At 36.0% G+C, this 19848-nt stretch overlaps 1 protein-coding gene across 1 annotated transcript in view; it reads right to left on the reverse strand.

Annotated features, from left to right (window-relative positions):
* Positions 1 to 19848, reverse strand: part of SBF2 (SET binding factor 2) — a 198857-nt gene that overhangs the window by 101637 nt on the left and 77372 nt on the right. Inside the window, exons 7-10 of the mRNA XM_026850676.1 lie at positions 3834 to 3966; positions 2162 to 2270; positions 1326 to 1439; positions 405 to 482 (exon numbers count right to left, since the gene is read on the reverse strand). Coding sequence (XP_026706477.1) covers positions 405 to 482; positions 1326 to 1439; positions 2162 to 2270; positions 3834 to 3966 — 434 coding nt within the window. The remainder of the gene's footprint in view (positions 1 to 404; positions 483 to 1325; positions 1440 to 2161; positions 2271 to 3833; positions 3967 to 19848) is intronic.

Below are 19848 nucleotides of genomic sequence, written 5' to 3' on the forward strand. Positions count from 1 at the left end.
GGGGGGGGGGGGGGGGCAGGGCAGGGAGTTGTCTATAAGAAAATTTACTTTTAACATTTACACAAACACACAAAAACATCAGTTTGTCCACTCATGTAAAGTTCTACAGCTTTACTGGTCTACAAAACAGAGGAGGCATTAATTTAACTCAATAGACAGTAATATTAAAAGAAAATAAGGTGCCTTCATGTTAATACAAGTATGTTTATAAAAACTTCTAATCTATTAGAATACTACCAGAGGGCAGAATGCAAACTCCAATGGCATTTCTTTGCTCCACCGATACTACTATAAAGAATATGGATATGGAAAAGAAAACACAAAAAAGAAATTCTTAAAAGAAAATTAGTCTAAAATTTCAAACAGTTTTCTACTTAAAGTCAGATGTAACACAGAAATCTTACCAGCATTTTTGAGTGTGATAAAGCTGTTCGTGGGGGAGGGAATGCATAATCTGCTGTTTCCAAATCAGGATGCAAAACCTAGAGAATTTTTTAAACAAAGTATTTTTCCCCTCATTTTGCTGAGGAAAGGGTAAATTACATTTTTTCTCTTATTTCTCAAATTAATATTCTGATAGTAAGTATCTCAAATAATAGATTGAGTTAAATTACAAAGACTGAATGGAAATAAAGGTGGAGTTAATTTCTCAGCTTCAGGTTTCTGTAAGCAAGCTAATTATCAAAAATTCCTATTACAGTCAACAAGACTAGTCAGTACAGTTAGGGATTTTAGAGTTGATTCATCTGAAACAGATTAACAGAGAGAAAACCCTTCTTTAAGATAAGAAGGTTTGTTCAGAAGCCTCCAAATAAGGCGATTCCTAATGTATGACAATGATAGCAAAACGACAAACTGAACTCCTTTTTTTACTGATTCCCCAATGCAGAATCAATCATTCTTGAATACTGACACAGGGGCATCATACAAACAAACTTTACGACTTATTGGCTATTCATTTGTTAAACTTCAAGACAATATACAGTTTAAATTAATTTACAGAAACAGAAAAGAAGCTAAACTGAATAGTAATAGTCCTGCTAAAATACTGAGGTTGAACTCTTATTAAAAAAACATTCGTGAAAATGAAAAATCACTACCTACCCATTGCATAGTGAAAAAAATATTTTAATAGTAAATTACTGATGATATTAACTTTAACTTCAGATAATAAATTCTTCTAAGAAAAGGAATGTTGGCATGAATCATATTTTTAAATCTCACATTTCCAGTGTTTTTTTGAAAGTGAATTAATACTGAAACTCATTTTTCATTCCTTAAAAATAGGTGAGAGGGTAGGAAATGGGGTTTGTATCAAAACGTACTAGAGAAAGCGCCATTTGAGTCTGATGTAGCAGTGGCTCTGGTAGCTGAGAGAGATGAATACATTCAGGAATTTTAATTGTGCCTCCGTCCAGGTCTGCTATGATTACATCTAACTGTAAGGGACAAACAAAGACATTATCAGTGGCGCACACTGTGAGCTTAGTTTAAAAACACAACAGTTCAACTTTCATGACCTGAACATAAGTTAAAATAAACAAATTAAAACAGTACTAACTTTAATGTATAGAATGCTTTTGATAAATGAAATACTCCAAATACTTCATATTGCTGAACCTAGCCATGAAAAAGAAATGTAAACCAAACAAAGTGAAACTATACCAAACTTTCTTAAGTGACTCCTGTTTCTGGAGGTTCCATGTCTGCGTTCAGTGATTTGAGATATCTATTAGGCTCTTTGCCAAAGGACACAGTGAGGACAACCATAAGTAAAATTACATTTCTAGGCATCTCTGTAACCCTGGTTCAGTTTCTCCAAGCACATGCTTAAAAAGTAAGCATAAAATAATAGAGGAGTCATTTAAAAATCCTAAGTGAACTGTTTAAATCCATGACAAATACACGACAAAGCTGGAAGAGGATCCATTCATCCTCATCCTGCACTAGAATCAAATAACTGCCTCTTCTATAGTCTCCATGTATTTACAAAAGAATTGTTGCTTTTTCTTTTTTTTTCCCTCCTGATTGCCTTGCCTGCTTTCTACAATAATATTTTAAACGTATATGAATTGTTCAAATAAACGTCTTTGAAGCACAGAAGATCTCTGCAACTAAGCATCACAAATGACACTTGAGTATACTGGGTAGACATACTTACAAGCTCATGAATGTCATTGCGAAAGACAGAATGCACGCCAATTATGAAAGGAGTTGGTGAGCTGAGAACTTCTAATAGCTGTGCAGGAAGAATTGGAATATAGGGATAACTGTGAAAAGAATAAATAAAATAACTTCTGACTATCCTTTCATATAGGGTAGCTTTTTTCTTTAAAAACCCCAAATCTTCCTGCTATTATGTTAGATTTACTAAAAATAGCTGCATTTTAAAAACACAAAATATTAAAGTATTAATTAAATACTTCTTTATAAGGTTCCATGCGCTTAAAAGAACATCTATCATGTGAAGTGCAGAACGTTATTATACTATAGGGTCTAAAATTTACTGTAAACAAGAGTATGTGCAAAATAACAGAAGCCTATTTATATTTGTAACATTTATGTTATATGTACATCATATTTGTCCACAACTTTTAGGTACGTAGGAATACTAAAGTTACAGATAATACCTACATTTAAAAAACATGGCTGCTTTTTGGCCAGACACCTACAATTCAGCCTTTTGTAGAATATCATTAATAAGAAATCGTTAAATTAAGTCTTTTGCTTAGATATTGAAATGACAACTAAACCTTATATACAGTACACTATATTTCAGATATTTGTTTACTTGATTTGTCATTTTTAAAAAAAAACTGCTGTTTTCAGAGCAACATGAAAATCTGGATCTAAATTGATCCAACATTTCAACACTTAATTTATACTTATTAAAAATTGACATTCATGACTATTTTAGCATGAAGAAACATATTCCAAAACTCACTTTCCTCTTATTCTATATAACAGTGAACCCAATACCTGAAATATTTTAAATAAAAGCATGCTATTAAAATACAAGCATCTTTTGAAACAGATGAGTCAGAATCAGATATCTTCTTCCTGAAAAAAACCCAAATAGCTAAAGTTTTTCCACTTCAAAATGACAGAATGAGATGTGGCTTTTTAGAGAGATCAATTTGTTCATTTAAATTCATTCTTTGGTGGACATTTGTCAGTGACTTAAAACCGTGATACAAACTAATGTAGCTGTTACCTTAGAAACACTGAACCTTTCGGGTTGTAAAGGGCCTCAGCAGATCATTTAGACCAACCTGCTGCTCAAAGCAGGGTCAAGACTGAATCCAGATCTGGGCTCTGACCAGCTGAGTCCTGACAACCTACAAGGATGGAAGTTCTACAGGGTCTCTGTTCCAATGCTTACCTATCCCCGTAATAAAACATGTTCTCCCCAGGTACAGTCAGAACCTTGCACTCCCCCGTTTTGGTTTGTGACCCCAGTAGTCTCTTGTTCTCCTGCCACATACCTCATCTTACTTATTGGCAGGCTGTTATCAGATCTCCCCCATATCTTTTCCATGCATTTACCCATGGAGCATCACTGTCAAGTTGAACCACTCAATTGATGTTGTGAGTAGGGTTTCTACTGTACTTGTAGGTAGGATGTTTCTCCTTTAATTGTTTCCACTGTTAAGATGCAATCAGATTTTTACTAATTACGTGTACAGACTAGGACTTGTATAGATGATCGTGAAAAACCTTTGCTTATTTCAACAAACATAGAACAACTCCTTTTGTTAAGGACAATGTAAAATAAGTTGTAAAATTAATTATAAAATTAGTCAAAGAGTTCAAAGAATCAAAACTCAACTCACCTGTATTTGAGGGGAAACATTAAAGACTCCAGAGCCCTACAGGCATCACTGAGCCTCTGAAAACTTGCTGAGTGAAAGAGAACTTTGTTTTCTGTAAGCACGGCACAGAATAAGCTGAGTACATTTTGGATTCCTTAAAAAAACAAACAAACAAAACCCCTCTGTAATAACATTACAAAAGAAGAATCAAAATTACATTAAAATGTACTATTTTCCAAAGTTCTCAACAACCACATAATAAATTCATATATTGCCGAACCCCAAGTTTTTCTACCTTTTAACTAGTGCAACCTCCTTGCTATTTTTCAGGTTGCTAAAATATTATCTGAATGTATTTTTACATATCAAATATATTGTATTATACCTCTCTTTCAAATACCACTTTTAAGGATTTCCCCTCCTCAGCACAAATCCCAGCAGTGCTTTATAGTGACTTCAAACAGTATTACATGTATCTTCTGCCGAAGCCTTCTGTGTACCTAGAGCTCAATTCTGGTCACTGATCCAAGATAAACTTCTAAACTTTAAAGCATCTCCACATGCAGAAAGAAAAAAACAACCCACATCATACTGACAAGCTCAAAAGAAAATTGCAGACTTCCTAGTAAATACATTCAAACTTTATCCATGGAGAGCATTCTAGGAGTCACAAGGTTTAAAAAGGGCAGTAAGTGCATACATGTTGTTAGAAGGATACGTTAAAGAAGAGCTGACTGTTTAAACAAGCCCCACTAGATCTAGGGTAAGACTCATGAATCAGATTATGGGTTTTTTTTAAAGACAATATAATTTACCTAGGAGACAAAGCCATGTGCTTTCAGGGAAAACCAAAAATACATTTCCTTTAAAACAAAGTCCCATCCTGAGAAGCAGACATGTCTGAGATATGTGAGATATGCTGAAATTTATGAAATTTCCTGAAATATGCTGGAATGCATGATGTTTCCCTGAGGACATAGCTAGTGTTATCAGTAAAACAGCCTGTATTACCTTTACAAAGCTACTGCTTATCTTACAATAATCCACCCATAAGAAGTGTGACTGTGGAGAGCCACTATATTAATATAACAATTAACACTTTGTTTTAAGTAATTTTTATTACATGTTTTGACAAATCTTTCTTCTATGATGTTGCATAAAAATTTGCTTTGCTGGAGTGGAGCTTGGTTCTTATATACAAAGAGACAAGGATTTGGAGAGGGTTGTTAAGAAAAAGACTTAATTCTTTGGATGAACAAGTCAATAACATAATAGCTTGTGCTTTCGAACTCCATTCTCAATCTTAGAGACAGACTCATGAAATCAAAGGCAGGCTTGAGAGGACTCAAGGACAGAAGGCTTTGTTATAATGCCGAGTGAGTTACTGTTGCAAGTATTTGCTATTCTTTTCAGTGGCGTAACTAATACTGTCCTGCTATAAAACAAGCTGCTTTGTAATACACAGCATAAGGATAGTGTTAAAAATAGAACTAGCTTAATAACGTGAATGAAACAGAACTCATGAGTGAATGGTTAGAAGCTAACTTGAAATACTGTCCTTTTTTGTATGTATGTATGTATGAGGGTACGTATATATTTGAACACAAAGTTAGAAACTGCTGCCTGTTTAAAACAAATCTCTAAGAAATGAAAAAACTTGAACTGCCCTTTTTATGCAAAACTGCCCTTGTTCCTTTTCCCAGAAGATTTTAATTGCTTTGGAGTATTCTCTTTTCTTTTAAACTAAGTTTTTGTTTTCAAGCTAAGTGGGCTTTCTACAACAAATATCTTAAGACACTTAGGGATAATTTTTTTAAACATCTGACACTTTTTTTCTATAATCAGATACAAAAATCCTTGAACAATCCTCTATAAACCTGTAATGTTCTGGCAGGTGTTACTGAGGAAAACAGTAACTTAAAAACTCATAAATAATCACATCATTTGTTACAACTATATCCTCTAAAATAATCTCTCTTATGATCAAAACATCTATAACTAAGAATTCTTGAAAGAGATGGTTTTCTATTCCTCATATTTTAAAACTGCAACCTAGATTGACAGGTAACTGCTCTAAAATATTTTCTGGATCTTAGTGACTTTAAACTGTTTTACAAAGAATTAAAACATCCCTTTAATGAAAGTACTCAATTAAAATCAAGCTGTGTAAAAAAATAGCCCTTTTTTCTAGCTATATATTATCCTGCTGTAAATTATAATGACTGAAGAGACTAGGAAGAATATCTCAGTCTTAAAACATCCAGTATCAGCATTTTTCACTTGAAATCTCTTCTGAATATAGGCTTCCTCGTCAGATTATCAAACCAATACACAATTCTCAATAGGACATGGTAACTGAGCACTTGAAAATGCAAAAGTTTTCACTAAGAAAATACACGAATGAAGAGGAAATTAAGATTTTGCTTATCTGTAAGGAGGACACCTGCAAGTACTTAATAGTATTTGAACAGTGGCCTTCTAAAAAGAGTAATTTGATTTTGAACTATTAAGCAGATGATAAAAGTCTGTGAAGCTTTCATAGTTTCACCAGGGAAATTAGTCTGGTTTTGCTGCATATTAGTGGACACAGATAAAACTTCAGTTTCCAATCCACAAAGACATTTCTCATTGCAGCTTAATTAGCATCAACATAATTTGATTTTTAAGATTAGTATTTTTAGCAACTACCTCCCATGTAGAAACTTGATGTCACACAGAATATTTACTGCAAACATATTTTTCTGACATCCCTCCCTCTAGTTGGTCTCTCAGGTGTTCACTACCCTTGAACTGGCCATGAAGGAGGAGTTGAAATGTTTGCTTTTCCACTGAGAAGCTAATCGCCGATATTGACCCAATTCTTGAAAATAGGCTACTCAGTCTGGGAACATACTTGGACGGTGAAACCGAGACTAACCACTTCCACTGACTGAACAGCTTCCTTGGTACCAGCTGTTTTCCTTCTCTCTTTTTTTTAAATAATCTGTATACAATACAGAAGAATATAAAATAAATAAAATCAAGTGTACGATATATACCTCTAATCTGAAATTCTCTTATTTTCAAGACGATAGCCACTAACTCAATACAAAATTATTGTTTCACATGTACTTTGATATATGTTTTCAGGAGTATCAGCAATATAATGACTGTGAAGAAAATTTTCATCTCATACAATCAAACAAATCATAAATAATAAGACTTTTGATTACTTTTATTTTTTAAAACCTTTAAAACCATTGACTAAATTATTTGACCAAGCCACTAAGGTGTTGTTTCAAGCCTTGCACGTTGTTTACTGAAAACAAACAGTTCTGAATAATAGGCTGAGCCCAGTTTCCTCATGCTACAAGATACAATCGTGTCTGTCTGTAACCTTGAACCGTACACTGGTCTTCAGACTCCACACTACATCCGATGCTCGTTTCTCAGGGCATAAATAGACAACACGAAAAACAACAAACAAGTTGATTTTTACAGATTACTCTTTTGCAGTCTACAGTCAGACAGACATCCTGTAAAATATTATACATATGCTGGAAAATTTTGAATGGAGGCTTCCTGACCTTCACTGTTTTCAAGTATTTAAAGAATCTGTAATTTGTACTAAGTTATCTGACATCCTACATCAACAAATGTATCACTCTGCCTGCTTCCTGTTGTTCTAGAATTTAAGCATTTATTTCAGCATGATTAGAAAAAAACCAATCCCAAAGTGTACCTGACAAATTATTAACTGTCCTCTACATTGCACGAAATCAAAATATTATCACTAACTTCTTCAGACTTTTGTAAACAGTTATAAATATGGACTTGGAAGCTCAACTAGTTGAATACATTATTATGCCAATATGCCATTCGTAAATTACAGGACACAAGAAAAAGCTTAATAGACAAAATAATCCATAACTTAGCCAGGCTAATCCAGGAAATGGGTCAACAAAGACTGAAAAGCCTTTCTGAAAGGCCACTGGAGAGTGCATAGCACAAGTTCTGTGCCAGGCCGTGTCAAGCTCTAAAGATAAATGGGAAAAAAGTAGGGAAAAACAAAACTCTTTTCATTTTTATTTTTAGATGTAGCTGCATAGCACTGCTAATGAACAAAATACAAGCTTAACTAATAAATAAGAGGCAACAATTGTACTCAATATTCATACAGACAAACCTTGCCAAATAGCATTCGTCAATCCAAAAATTACACAGTATCTCCAATCAGCTACACACTGTTAAAACAAACCCAAAAATATGCTATGCCACTCAGTTCAGGATCAATTCACATTTAGAAAAGTATACAGTTCTGTTATTAAAGTAGGACCGCACTGCACATTACGTGATTAAATCATAAGCACACTTGCTCACAAATGGGGAGTAGTCTAGTGCCAGCAGAGAGTTTTGTGAGGGTTAATTTATTCCGCCTTCTGGCTTGGTAACAGAGAACATGAGTCAGACAAGTACCCCAAGAGATTAACTTATTTGGTCTTTGTCAGACTAAGGAGGAAGAGAAGCAGTCTCCAAAGCACAGAGCCTTCAGCTAGGAAATTAAACATTTCATGACTACAGTGTTCATACTAATTTCTGAGCACATAGGAGCAAACAAGGGTGTGACATGTAGCATTAAAACCAAGATGCATTCTTAGAGATAAACTTTTGATTTTGGAGCTGAAGGCATTTTAGTATCTGAACCATGAATATTGCACGTTCTTTGTAAGAAGCAGGGCAGAAGGAAGGCTTCTTTATAAACCAGCCTTTGGGGAGGGTGGGAAAAGGTAAGGAACAGGAGGACCATACAGAGGGATTCCGGTGTAATTGCCATAAAAGCCAACTGATCATTAAACAGCATACCAAAGAGACTGTGAAAATCAGCGTGTATATATGAAAAAGATCTCTTCAGCTGATAGGTAAATATTCCTACTACTGTGGCTCCCCCAAGGTTTCACAGTATCAAGTGTGTTCTGTCCACACTGAGCCAAGCGGATGGTTGTCATCCAAACCCAACATTGTACAGGCACAAGGCAACAGGGATCAAGCACAGTATATGGTCGACTTAGGAAGACACATGGTGATAGCTGTCATTTGCATGTTGATATCACTTCATTATTACCAATTTCATTAAATCCCTCTGCAGACCTACTTAAAGGAGCAGCAAAAGCCCTCTGGATTTCTTGAGCTTTCAAACACAACTTTGCCAATACACTGAATGAACACGATCAGCAAATTCTTTCTTTGAGACAATGCTATAGCTAAAGACAATTAATAATAAAATATTTAGATATGAACTTCATCCCTGAAAGAGGGAAGTACAATACCATTTTATATGCACAGTTCTAAAGCTACACATATTCAAAGTGAGACTGATAAGCTCAAGACTTAGTGTGTTGAGTTAGTTTTCTCAATAAAGCAGCAAAGACGATGGAAGGCAAACCAGACAAATAATGGTTTCATATATGGAAAGTACTCACATGGCAGAAAGGTAAATGTCAAATTTACATGAAAGCAGTAACTCTGAATTATACTAACATAACCTGCATTACCAACTGAAGGTTTGCAACTGATTGTATGTCTGGCTCATATGGACAGGCTTCATAGGTGCTACTAAAACCAGATTTAGTTACTTTAAATGTTGCTTTTGTGTTTTGTTTTGTTTTTCTACTGAACACACATCAAAAGCAAATTTCCATATAGAATAAATCCCAAGAGCCTGTCACTCAAAGGAGGTTTGCATATAAAATTAATTTCAGCGCTGTAAAGGGGAAGATAATCTTCATCCAAATCAAATCTGAGATTATTTTGTTCCTCCAGGGAGGGTGGCAAGCAATATTTCTCAATATTGAACTGTTAACTATCAGACTAAAACAGAAGTTTTTCTTCTCCTGCTGTCTGTCTCTATATGCATGTAGGCATTAACATCTGAGTAACAGTCTATTCTGTTGAAATATGCTTTATTTTCACATCTCATCTTCTGCTTAGTTATTCAGTTATCTACGAAGATACCTAAACTAGGAAGCTATTTGGTTTGGATGTTTATCTCAAATACCTAGTACTCCAGCCCTGAGAAAGTCATAAGTAGAGATAAACAGTAATCCTGTACAAAACTAATATTGGGATACAGAATTTCTGTGTAACACTCACACGCCAACATTAACCAAAACTCAATGAAAGAATTTGGAAAAGACTTTAGAGTGGACTGGGATATGATACATACTAACGAACTGAAATGCTGCCCAGTTTCCCTAAGTAGAGGTGGGAGAGTGTTCCTGAAATGTTCCCACATTCCTAGAAATTTTTATAGCTGAGTTTCTTTCTTTAGAACTGTCCTTTTAAGAAATATGAATTTATATTTTGAAACAAATATTTTGTGAAGCATTCTCTCTCACATACATCAAAAGATATGTTGGAGAACTAAGCATGTGCTATAAAAATTATTTATAGCAGTTAAATTAGCCAAAATAATCAATCTTTATTCTGATAGCAAATCTAAAATCATAATTTGATGTGAAGAAGCAATTATTTGCAACTGCTGATTTAAGTAATAAAAAAAAGATACTGCAATTTATCAGTTCTCCAAATTGATTCACATACGGTGAACTGTGTGAAAGTAAAAGCGGATTTCTGTTCAGCCACCAACAGACATTTTAAACCTCAGAAAGAGCATTAAGATTTTTTCAAACAACCCAATTTGTTTTTAAAATTTCATGTTAACATCAGGAAAACTATTACAACAAAGAAATGCTAACTTTTCTGACCATGGATTCAAAGCTGTGGCAGGATGAATAGAGAGCAAAGAAGCAAAGTGATAACTGGTTTAGAGACTACTGGACATGATTCTGCATATAAGCTAATTAGGAAAGCACGTAATCTCATACGGAAGTGGCACGTCAAAATGAAATTATTATACCTACCCCCTCATTGTCAATCTCAACAATTCAAGAACTGTCTGGGAATAAAGCATGAACAACTTTTGCACATTGATGACAGCCTTTTTACGGGACTTGAACACGGTAGCTAGGTAGGATCAGAAACCTGGTATGGTGATGTCCACTTAGAGATACCAGCGGATCACAGAACCTGATCTTAACACCTTAATCTTTATTTACTCATAGCCACAACATGCAAACAGAATTTCTGAAAATACAAAGGTATATGCTAAAGGTATGAACTCAGTACACCTCACTTTCACCAACATAAGCCACATATGAAAATACTGACTTTTTAACTTGGTGACGGATAGTTTTGCTGTCATTGCAGCTATATATAAACCAGCAAGTTTCAAGAGATCTGACTCAAACTACAAGGACTAATTTCAGATAAATACATGGCTTAACAACACAAATTTTTAAAAGTAAGTATAGCACTCATATTCTGATGAGTGCTAATATTTTTAGCACTCATAGCTAAGAATAAAGCCAACCAATAGGCAAAGTAGAGAATTAAACTCACATAATTATGGGTAGCTGCAACATGAAAAAGAAAAGTATAACATATGGGAAAGACTGCCATGTGTAATGGATCATAAAATATTCTTAGCAGAAATAATACAAATTAAATCCTGATGGAGCAAACAGATACTCAGAATTTGACTGGATTCATTTAAAGCAGAAAAATGTCCTTTAACCAAACAATGCAGAGTGAGAGTAATACCGTTATGATCCTTAGAAAGAAAATATCTATGAATGAGAAGAGCATTGTCATTCTTGAACTGTACACAGGAAAAATGGTCAAGGATACACAAGAAACTGCAAACATACCTGCTTCCTGTCTAAGGACTACAAAGTCTTTCTCAAAGGACGTAACTACTGAAACACTACATTAATGGAATCTAATAAATGCAAAGGCAAGAAGAACAGAAGAGTGGCTGATCAGGACGTTCTGTTAGAGCTATCTTCAGCCACTGTTGGTTGATATTCATGAAGCATAACCCCACAGATTCTCAGTTAAGGAAACTGTGAAACACTAACCATGAAAAACCTAAAAAGTTGCTTTATGTTCTTTAAAGATCAGATTTTTATTCTCTGCAAAAAGTTTAACAATCTTTAAAAGTTTAACAATCTTTAAAAAAATTTATTGTGAAATCATCTGAGATTTTCTTGACCTCCTGAGATAGTGATACCTCAAAACCCCACACTGCAACTAAACAGCAATACTTTAAGCCTGATTTTACAAGAACAAATATATGGAATGAAATTTCTGTAGAAAGTTGTTTTTCCCTTCCTCTCTGCAGAAGGATTAACACTGAATTTTTGAATTTTAAAATTTTGCAAGGTCTCATGATTTAACTGCTATCAAGTTTGCTCTGAAATAATAAAAAAAGTTCTTTCTACTTCTGCTGGTACGAATGCAGAAAGAAAAGTTCGGTTCCAAGTAAGATCTGTTTCAGTATTTTCTGTAAGCATAGCTAAGCTTCTGTTTCCTTTTTGAAATTTGTTTGTCTGTTTATTAGACATTTGCTTTCTGGAGTTTACATTTTTCTCATCTCTGGAAAAAAATAATTTGTTTTCACTCTTCTGAGAGGTATATTCTAAAGTCCTACTATAAATAGGAATTTACTTTCTTCTCACATGTCTCAAAAGAAATTTTCACTTAACAGTTTAAAAAAATTCACCCCATTGTTATAGAGAAAACAGTAATATATAATTTTACTGTTTTTCATATTATTTTAAAAGCTTCCTTTAAAAAAAATAGCTCATTAACTACAGCACTATCAAATATACAGCTTCAAGTTTCTTTAACTGTAGTATTCACTTATGTCAGATAACCTTTCTTTCTGAGATTTATGAATGAAAATTAACTACTGCTTATTTCGTCTCTTTAGAAGAGGCATTAGTAGTATGAGTTCGGACTGGAGAAAAAGTAAGAAAACATCTTATTTCGTGTGCTTTGCTGTTCTGCAAAACAGTGAACGCTACGAGAATACTAGTCCCTGCCTCCCAAGGGCTGGCGCCACAGCACCAGCAGTACACTGGTAGATGACAGAACTCTGTGTACCCACACGCGCCAAACGAGTGACAAGAAACAGGGCAGCATGTCCTGAAGGGGTAGTTGGACAGTGGCTGACTTGTTTCCTGTCCTGACCGGCAGCTCTAACGGCTGTCATTGATAGGGATGGTCTTGGCCCACTCGCATGCTGCTGCTGCTGCTTTCCTCTCACCTGCATGAAAGCTGCCAAGAGTCCAAGGTGAGTTAGTTCAAGCTGGAAGGGGGATGGATCTGTTCTCATGGCAGCACTTGGCTATTAGACTGATTTAACCACGGCATCAAACCTCAACCTGAGACTGCTGACAGAAAACAGATACGACTTCTCTCCTTCCACCCTCCAAATATTTTCTGTCAACTTGGTGAGATAAAATAGCTCTGCATGGGTGAGTCAGGCACCACTTTAGTACAGGAGAGGGGACAGACCTGTGCCACTGGAAATGGACATTGCAAGTGGGATCGGCTGCCTGACAGTTTATGCTGCTGGGGAAATGGAGCCTCAGCAACTGTCCAAAGTGCAGGTACTTGGGAGTGAAGCAGAGCCCCTGTAAGAAATTCACTATCACCATATTCCTTTACTTCCAACAGCATCTAAAAGAAAACTTCCTTTTTGTCTGCCGCTGCAGCAGTAAGGGCCCATTAGAAGTAAATGCCACATCAAAACTCTTGGTAATCTATTTGCTCTTTGACAGACTAGACAAATCTACTTGGAAAGCTTGAACAGCAAATTCCCTTCTGCTGGGTTATAGAGCTAATTGCAGCTCCCTGGCCACTGGGATTTAAACTGAAACTACAACATAAGCCAGCAGCATCCACCCATGCAACATGTGGTGCCAGGTTCCATAGGCTGGAGAGTTCACAATTCATTAAGATCAAAGACTAATTAGAAGATTCTTGACTATGTAGTTCAATAAAACTGTCTTAATTTAATCGCAGAAGTTTCTAAATTCAAACGAAGGATATGTATGTTATACATGACATCTCATGGAAATAACAGAAATTCAGTGAGTCGGGTAGGAAGTTTGTAAACAACCTGACAGAGGTAAAAAACCTTCTGGTTCATAACACCGAAGTCTCACAACAAACATGAGATGTGCAAAGGGGACCACATCAATGCTTACTGCATCTCCCAGTCATAGCTATTACTGTACTGAAAATGCTCCATTTGTTCACTTCGTATGCTGTGCAGATTAAATCTCTCATTGCTTAGCTTCTCTCCATTATTTCTGAACATAATGAAGTACTAAAACATAAACAATTCTTGTTCTGTGTTGAAGACACTAGGATTTACTTAGTCAACAAGTCGAAGCCAGCTCACATGCTGACTGTGCAGTGACCCTTCCATAATGTTTCCCAGCCATACAAATACACATATATATTTATCAGGAATGTCTTTTCCCATTTATACAGTAATTCAATATAGTCATCTGTTGGCATAAAGTACACTACATGAGAGGCTGAACATTCTATCTCCCCTAAACCAGAATTAAAATAATGAGAAACTATTAGATTACAGAGAACATTCCTCAAAGTGTCAACAAATGTAGTCAAAAGCAAAAATTCTGGGCATTTTAATACATCCTGGATTTAGAAATATGGGACTGAAGGGTCTATAAACAGTGAAAGAATACAGCCTGTTGCCATCACGACTATATCACAGTCCCAAATTGATCAAGCTTCATCTTGAATGTAGTGATACTGTTTGTCATTACTACTCACAACAGAAGGTGTTTCAGAATTTTTCTCCTCCTACGGTTAGACATCATGTTTTAACTTCCAGCCTTAATTGATTCGTGACCTTTTTATGTTTGTTCTTGATGCTCACCTTTTTCTGTAGCTTAAGCATGCATACCCATGAACTCCTCTCTCTGAACAATGATGTAAAAAACAAAGGGTACTACATACGGTCTATGATATGAAGCAAAATAAAAGGATAAAATACAGCAGAAAAACCTAACACTGTTCAAAAAGCAGACTTTAAAAGCCACTTTGAGCAATAATATGACCAACGATTTAAACATTCCTTTCAGATTTTATGTTACTTTGGGATTTATGTTTTCTACAGAAGGCCATAGATTTTAAACAGTAGAACTGCTTGTACTTTCATTCAGGAAAAAAATGTAAAGCATAGCTTGTCCTACAAGTACTGTCAGTTTTAAAATTAGCTATCACAAAAGTTAGCTAATTTGATTATCATCATAATTCACTTTTTACGTTTTTGATTGGATAGGTATTTTCTAATAATGATGGTAAAAGTCATTATATTTTAATGTTATATAATCTTATAAGATTATCATTCTTAAAAAGAAAAAAGGTAAAATAGTTTAAGTTATTAACCATAATATAAACAGAAGTAATTAGCAGATAAACACACCTTATGGCCTGTCACCTATCTAATGCTTTTTTCTTAATAATTATCCCAGTGCTTAACTATGGACCAAGCACATCTATTTTATTGGAAAAACAAACTAGAAGCAAGTGTCATTCCTGTATCACACTATACCACATGTATCCTTTGACTTACAGACAAGTCAAAATGGAGTTATGTTGAATTCTACTGTCTTCTGAAACTCAAGAATTAATTTAGCGGTTCCATTCACAGTACTGGAGTGGAATACTTTTAATACAATTGGGCTCTTTCTCAAACAAGACCGTGTAGTTCAGCATGCAGTTCCTCTACTTGACTTACACATTCTAAAAAGCTAAAAGAACCAGCAGCAGCAAAAGTTAAACACTATCTGTGAAGAAGCAACAAGGTAGTTTATGCTAGCTGAGCAAGAAGAAAGTCAAATTTCAGGGTGACTGAGAATGAAGATTGAAACCAATATCCACAAGCATAAGACTGCACAATTGGGTTGGGCTTCTGGGAAAGGCAAAGCGTCTGCACCTGGTAGCTACTGGCTACCAGAAATGCGAAATGGTTTTTGGATCCAATTAGTCTAGAAAATTTCCACCTTGCTGTTCGAGCCCTCCCTTATCCTAAACAAGAAAATAAGTTAAGGATTTATGATGGAGGGCGCTTGGCGCACCGTCTTACGATCTTGCCCCAGAGTGCACTCTTTTCCCAAGCATTCAGGTTCTCTCACTCTTAAGGTACATGAGACCCAACTAAACCTTTCAGCCTCTCCCCTATACAGAATGCAGTTTAACCATAACAGCCCTGAAAATCACTCGCCTTTGACAGCACTGCTAATACTGCACTCTTTTGGTATGTACGTGTCTACTAATTCGCACCCTAAATCCTGACAGTCAGTAGAATACAAGATCTTCCTTTTCTTCAGCAAAGCAATATACCTCACACTAACTTTTCTGCTGTGTTGTGGTGCTGAGGTCTGATTTAGCACAGTGGTTCTTTGTACTTCAAACTGAGAGAAGTTACAGGTGATCTTCACCAGATCATTTCTCTGCATTCTCCATAGGTCAGCTGTTGCTGAACTGTGGGATGTTTACCTTTGTGACACATAAAACAGTTTTGCTCCATAGCCCACCATTACTGAGGTAGTGTGTTGGGAAGCAGTATCACGTTGGAAAGGCTGTTAACAAATGAAGCCAGCTTTATTGCAGAATGCTCAAAGTCTGACCAGTGTGCATATTTTAAGATCAAGAAAGATCTCTTCCTCAGGATCAAACTGTACCTGGCAGGTAGCAGTGCACAACTGCATCTCCTTGTAGGACCTGCAAGGCTTGATTTTTAGTATCAAAGGGATCAAAACTTACTGTGAAAAACTAGCATCAAAATATCAAGTTTCTCAAGACTTTTAGAAGGTCAACAGTGAAAACTGAAGAACCACCAACAGCCAGGGACCAGCAATGGCACACTGCTCCATAACAGAAGGCAAGGCAGGTGCCAAATATGGAGACAAGGTGGGAAGGGGCAATGACCTCACCAGCAAGTGATGGAGTCCCACAATACCCAGAGAAAGATGAGTTCAGCCACAAACTGAGATAGCCAGACAAGGCCATAGTGATGAGGAAGGTGTGAGGTCAAGCCAGCACGGCAGGGTCAGGATTGGCTCCAGTGATGGCAGCCACGTCAGTCACAGTGATCACCAGGCAAGTCCCCAGTCATGGAGACCCGAGATCAAGCCAGGATGTCCAGTCCATGGCTGAGGATCTGGGTCGGAGAGGTGTGTGGCCAGGCCCAAGCACTGCTACAACATGGCTCAGGCAAGAACCAAGGGCTTGCTCTGAGGTTAAGTACAGCAGCCAAGCAGAGGTCAACAGGCCCGTCCTTTTCTCATCTCTCACACAGCTCTTTCCTCACCAGTCTGAGCTAAGGTTGCACAGCTGTGCTACATCAATGCTGACCCTGAGCACAGGCAGCTCGACCCTGCAAGGAGGGGCTCAGGGGCTGCTGATGCACTTAGGGCCCTGACATCAGCTTTTCAAAGGAAATACTTATAAGAACCAAGGACAGAGCCTGCTCAACTATCAGCCTAAGCAGAAATTTCAAGTCTTCTGAGAGCAAAATGTATACTGAATGTTACTGGCACAACTGCAGAGCCATCTAAAACAATGTGGGTTTTAACCAAAACTGTAAAGTGCAGATCTGTCAGTTTAAAATCCCTCTGCGTGTACAAACACCAACTTCCAAATAGAAATTGAGCAGCATACCTTAATTAAAAAACAATTGAAATAATGCTGTTGTAATTTAGATCTTCCCCCAAAACAAATTTTTGAACACGCAAAACAATTTTAGTATATTATTAAAACCAAAATATTAAAAATCCACATCATTCTTCATTAATTTCTAGCAGATCAAATGACTGAAAAATTAGAAAATACAGCATTTCTTTTACTTCTGTACACTTTGATAGTCCATCCCAAACAACCACAAAGAGGTGTAATAGTTAATATATGATCTTATAATTCTGTTATGAATGGATTTATCACTGTATAACAGCAATGGGTTTTGGCTCCATGACTGTTTAAACCAATAAAAATCATTACTGTCAGTGTCCTACCATGGCAACATGTGGAAAATCATTCACTTCTATTTGCTTCCTTAGTGTTAATTAATTAACTAATTTTAAGCAACTCCCTGCAGTATCAGAGTGTACTCTGATACTCTGATACTTTGCTCTGGTGCAAAAGAAAGGTAGGAACATGCAAATAGGGAGAAACGGCAGATAATACTCCAAGCTTCTCAGTATCAAGTCAGTGTTGAGTTTTAGAATTAAATAGCTATATTAAAAAAAAAAATGTTACCAGTACTAATACTGGAGTGAAGCATTTTAAACTGCTTGTACTTCCCTTCTTATCAACTCTGTCATTATCACCCACATCTGCCCTAGCATTTATATTTTGTGAACCTGTAACAATCTTCAGAAGTTTAATCAATTGATCGCTTCTGACATCTGGAATTACTGATATTTAATGACACTACAGTCTTCAAATATGTTATTTCTGAAGTACTTGTTTTGGAATTTCATAATTTCTAGATTAAAAATATTTCAAAATAAGTGAAAAGGCTGAAACTTTCATGTGAGTTATGTCACAGCCTGGACAAACGAAAGACAAGCTTTCCAAGCAACTTGACTCAACCTAGCATTAGCATTCATCTTCATCCCGTTCCATCTATTTAATCTCTACTCTACACAGCCCTGAATTCAAAAGCACCCTTACCTTGTGTCTTATCCAGAAGATTCAAAGTAGAATTTACTTCAAAATTTCATTTTTGCCACTTAAAAAATTACTTTCTTTGTAACACTGAAAGTCAGCCTGAGTTCTGTTGAAAAATCTGAGTGGTGAAGTAAAGATATGAGGAGGAAAACCAGCACAGACAAATGAAATGGAACAGAGGAAATAAGGGGATAGGAAAACAGCCCAGATAAGAGAGTGAACAAGAATAGAAGGAAGGAAAACTCTTTTTGTCTTCGATCAAGTGTTTGGAAAGTTGGGGAAACACTATTTTTTTCAGGAAAATTAATTTTTATAATTGTTCTGCTCATCTTAGCAGTGTGATATGTGCTACTAGTCCTTGAAACACGCAAAAATTACAATGGTTAAACCTTAGGTTCTTGTTTTGCTGCTCAGGTCCCTAATAAAATTGTGTGTCTTAGGTTCTTCTGAAAATGACCACTGGGGAGATGGAGGTGTATGTCTCAGATAGAAATGACCGAATATGTATGGTAATGCTGCATGCCAGCAGAATGGAGAAAGCAAGCAGGGTTAGAGTTTGGACAAATGAAAAGAGCTTAAGGCAGAAACACAGGAATGTATTGTTAACAGAAAGAGAAAATAAGTATAACCAAAATCTCCTTGGAGCCTGAAGAAGGCTACACAGTGCTTTGAAGCTTTTATAAGTACCTACCATCTTACTAACAGACAATGAGAAATAAAAGAGTATTGAAAGTCTTCTAGCTACCACAGATCATTTTTTAAAGTAACTTAATGATGACTGTTTTTCCAGTTAATCCTTCTTGATGAAATCATTTGTAGGTGTAGTGATCCAGCTACAGGCCTGGCTTTTGTCACATTATTCCCATATGTTAATTTTTATTAAATAAAAAAAGAATGTATGATTTAAAATGTCAAACACTGCTGTTCCTTATTATCAAAGCCTCCAGGGATGTTTTTCTCAACTGTAGTTTAACGCCTAAGTAAAAATAAGGCCTATTTCCAGATATGTTGTGAACTTGCTAATACAGGGAGGGTCATCCGCTGACACAGTATTATCCTGCCAAGCACAAAAAGCATGATGAGACTACTATTGCACAATATTTCTCAAAATAAATGTTGAAATTACTTTTGTATCTATTCATAGCGGTAAATTCTGTCTTGCTGCCCATCTTCCTCCAAGAAAAAGCTATTTTTAAAAAGGTGATTTATACAGTTCACAAATATTTTTCTAGCTACTCTTCAAATTTCTATTAATAATTTATACTGAATTGTGACTTGTACCAGAAGAGAAATAACTCAGTATGTCGTTACTGACAAACAGCCTAGTCAATATTTGTGACCTAAACACAAGCATTTGGTACCAGTTCTCATTGAAGTAAGTATCAAAGACCACACTGGGCAACAGAAGTAGAATGTTTTTGCCCAGGTTAGTAGGAACAAATAC

Source organism: Athene cunicularia (genome assembly GCF_003259725.1).
Source record: "Athene cunicularia isolate RWA chromosome 5 unlocalized genomic scaffold, athCun1 chr5_part3, whole genome shotgun sequence".
Lineage (NCBI taxonomy): Eukaryota > Metazoa > Chordata > Aves > Strigiformes > Strigidae > Athene > Athene cunicularia.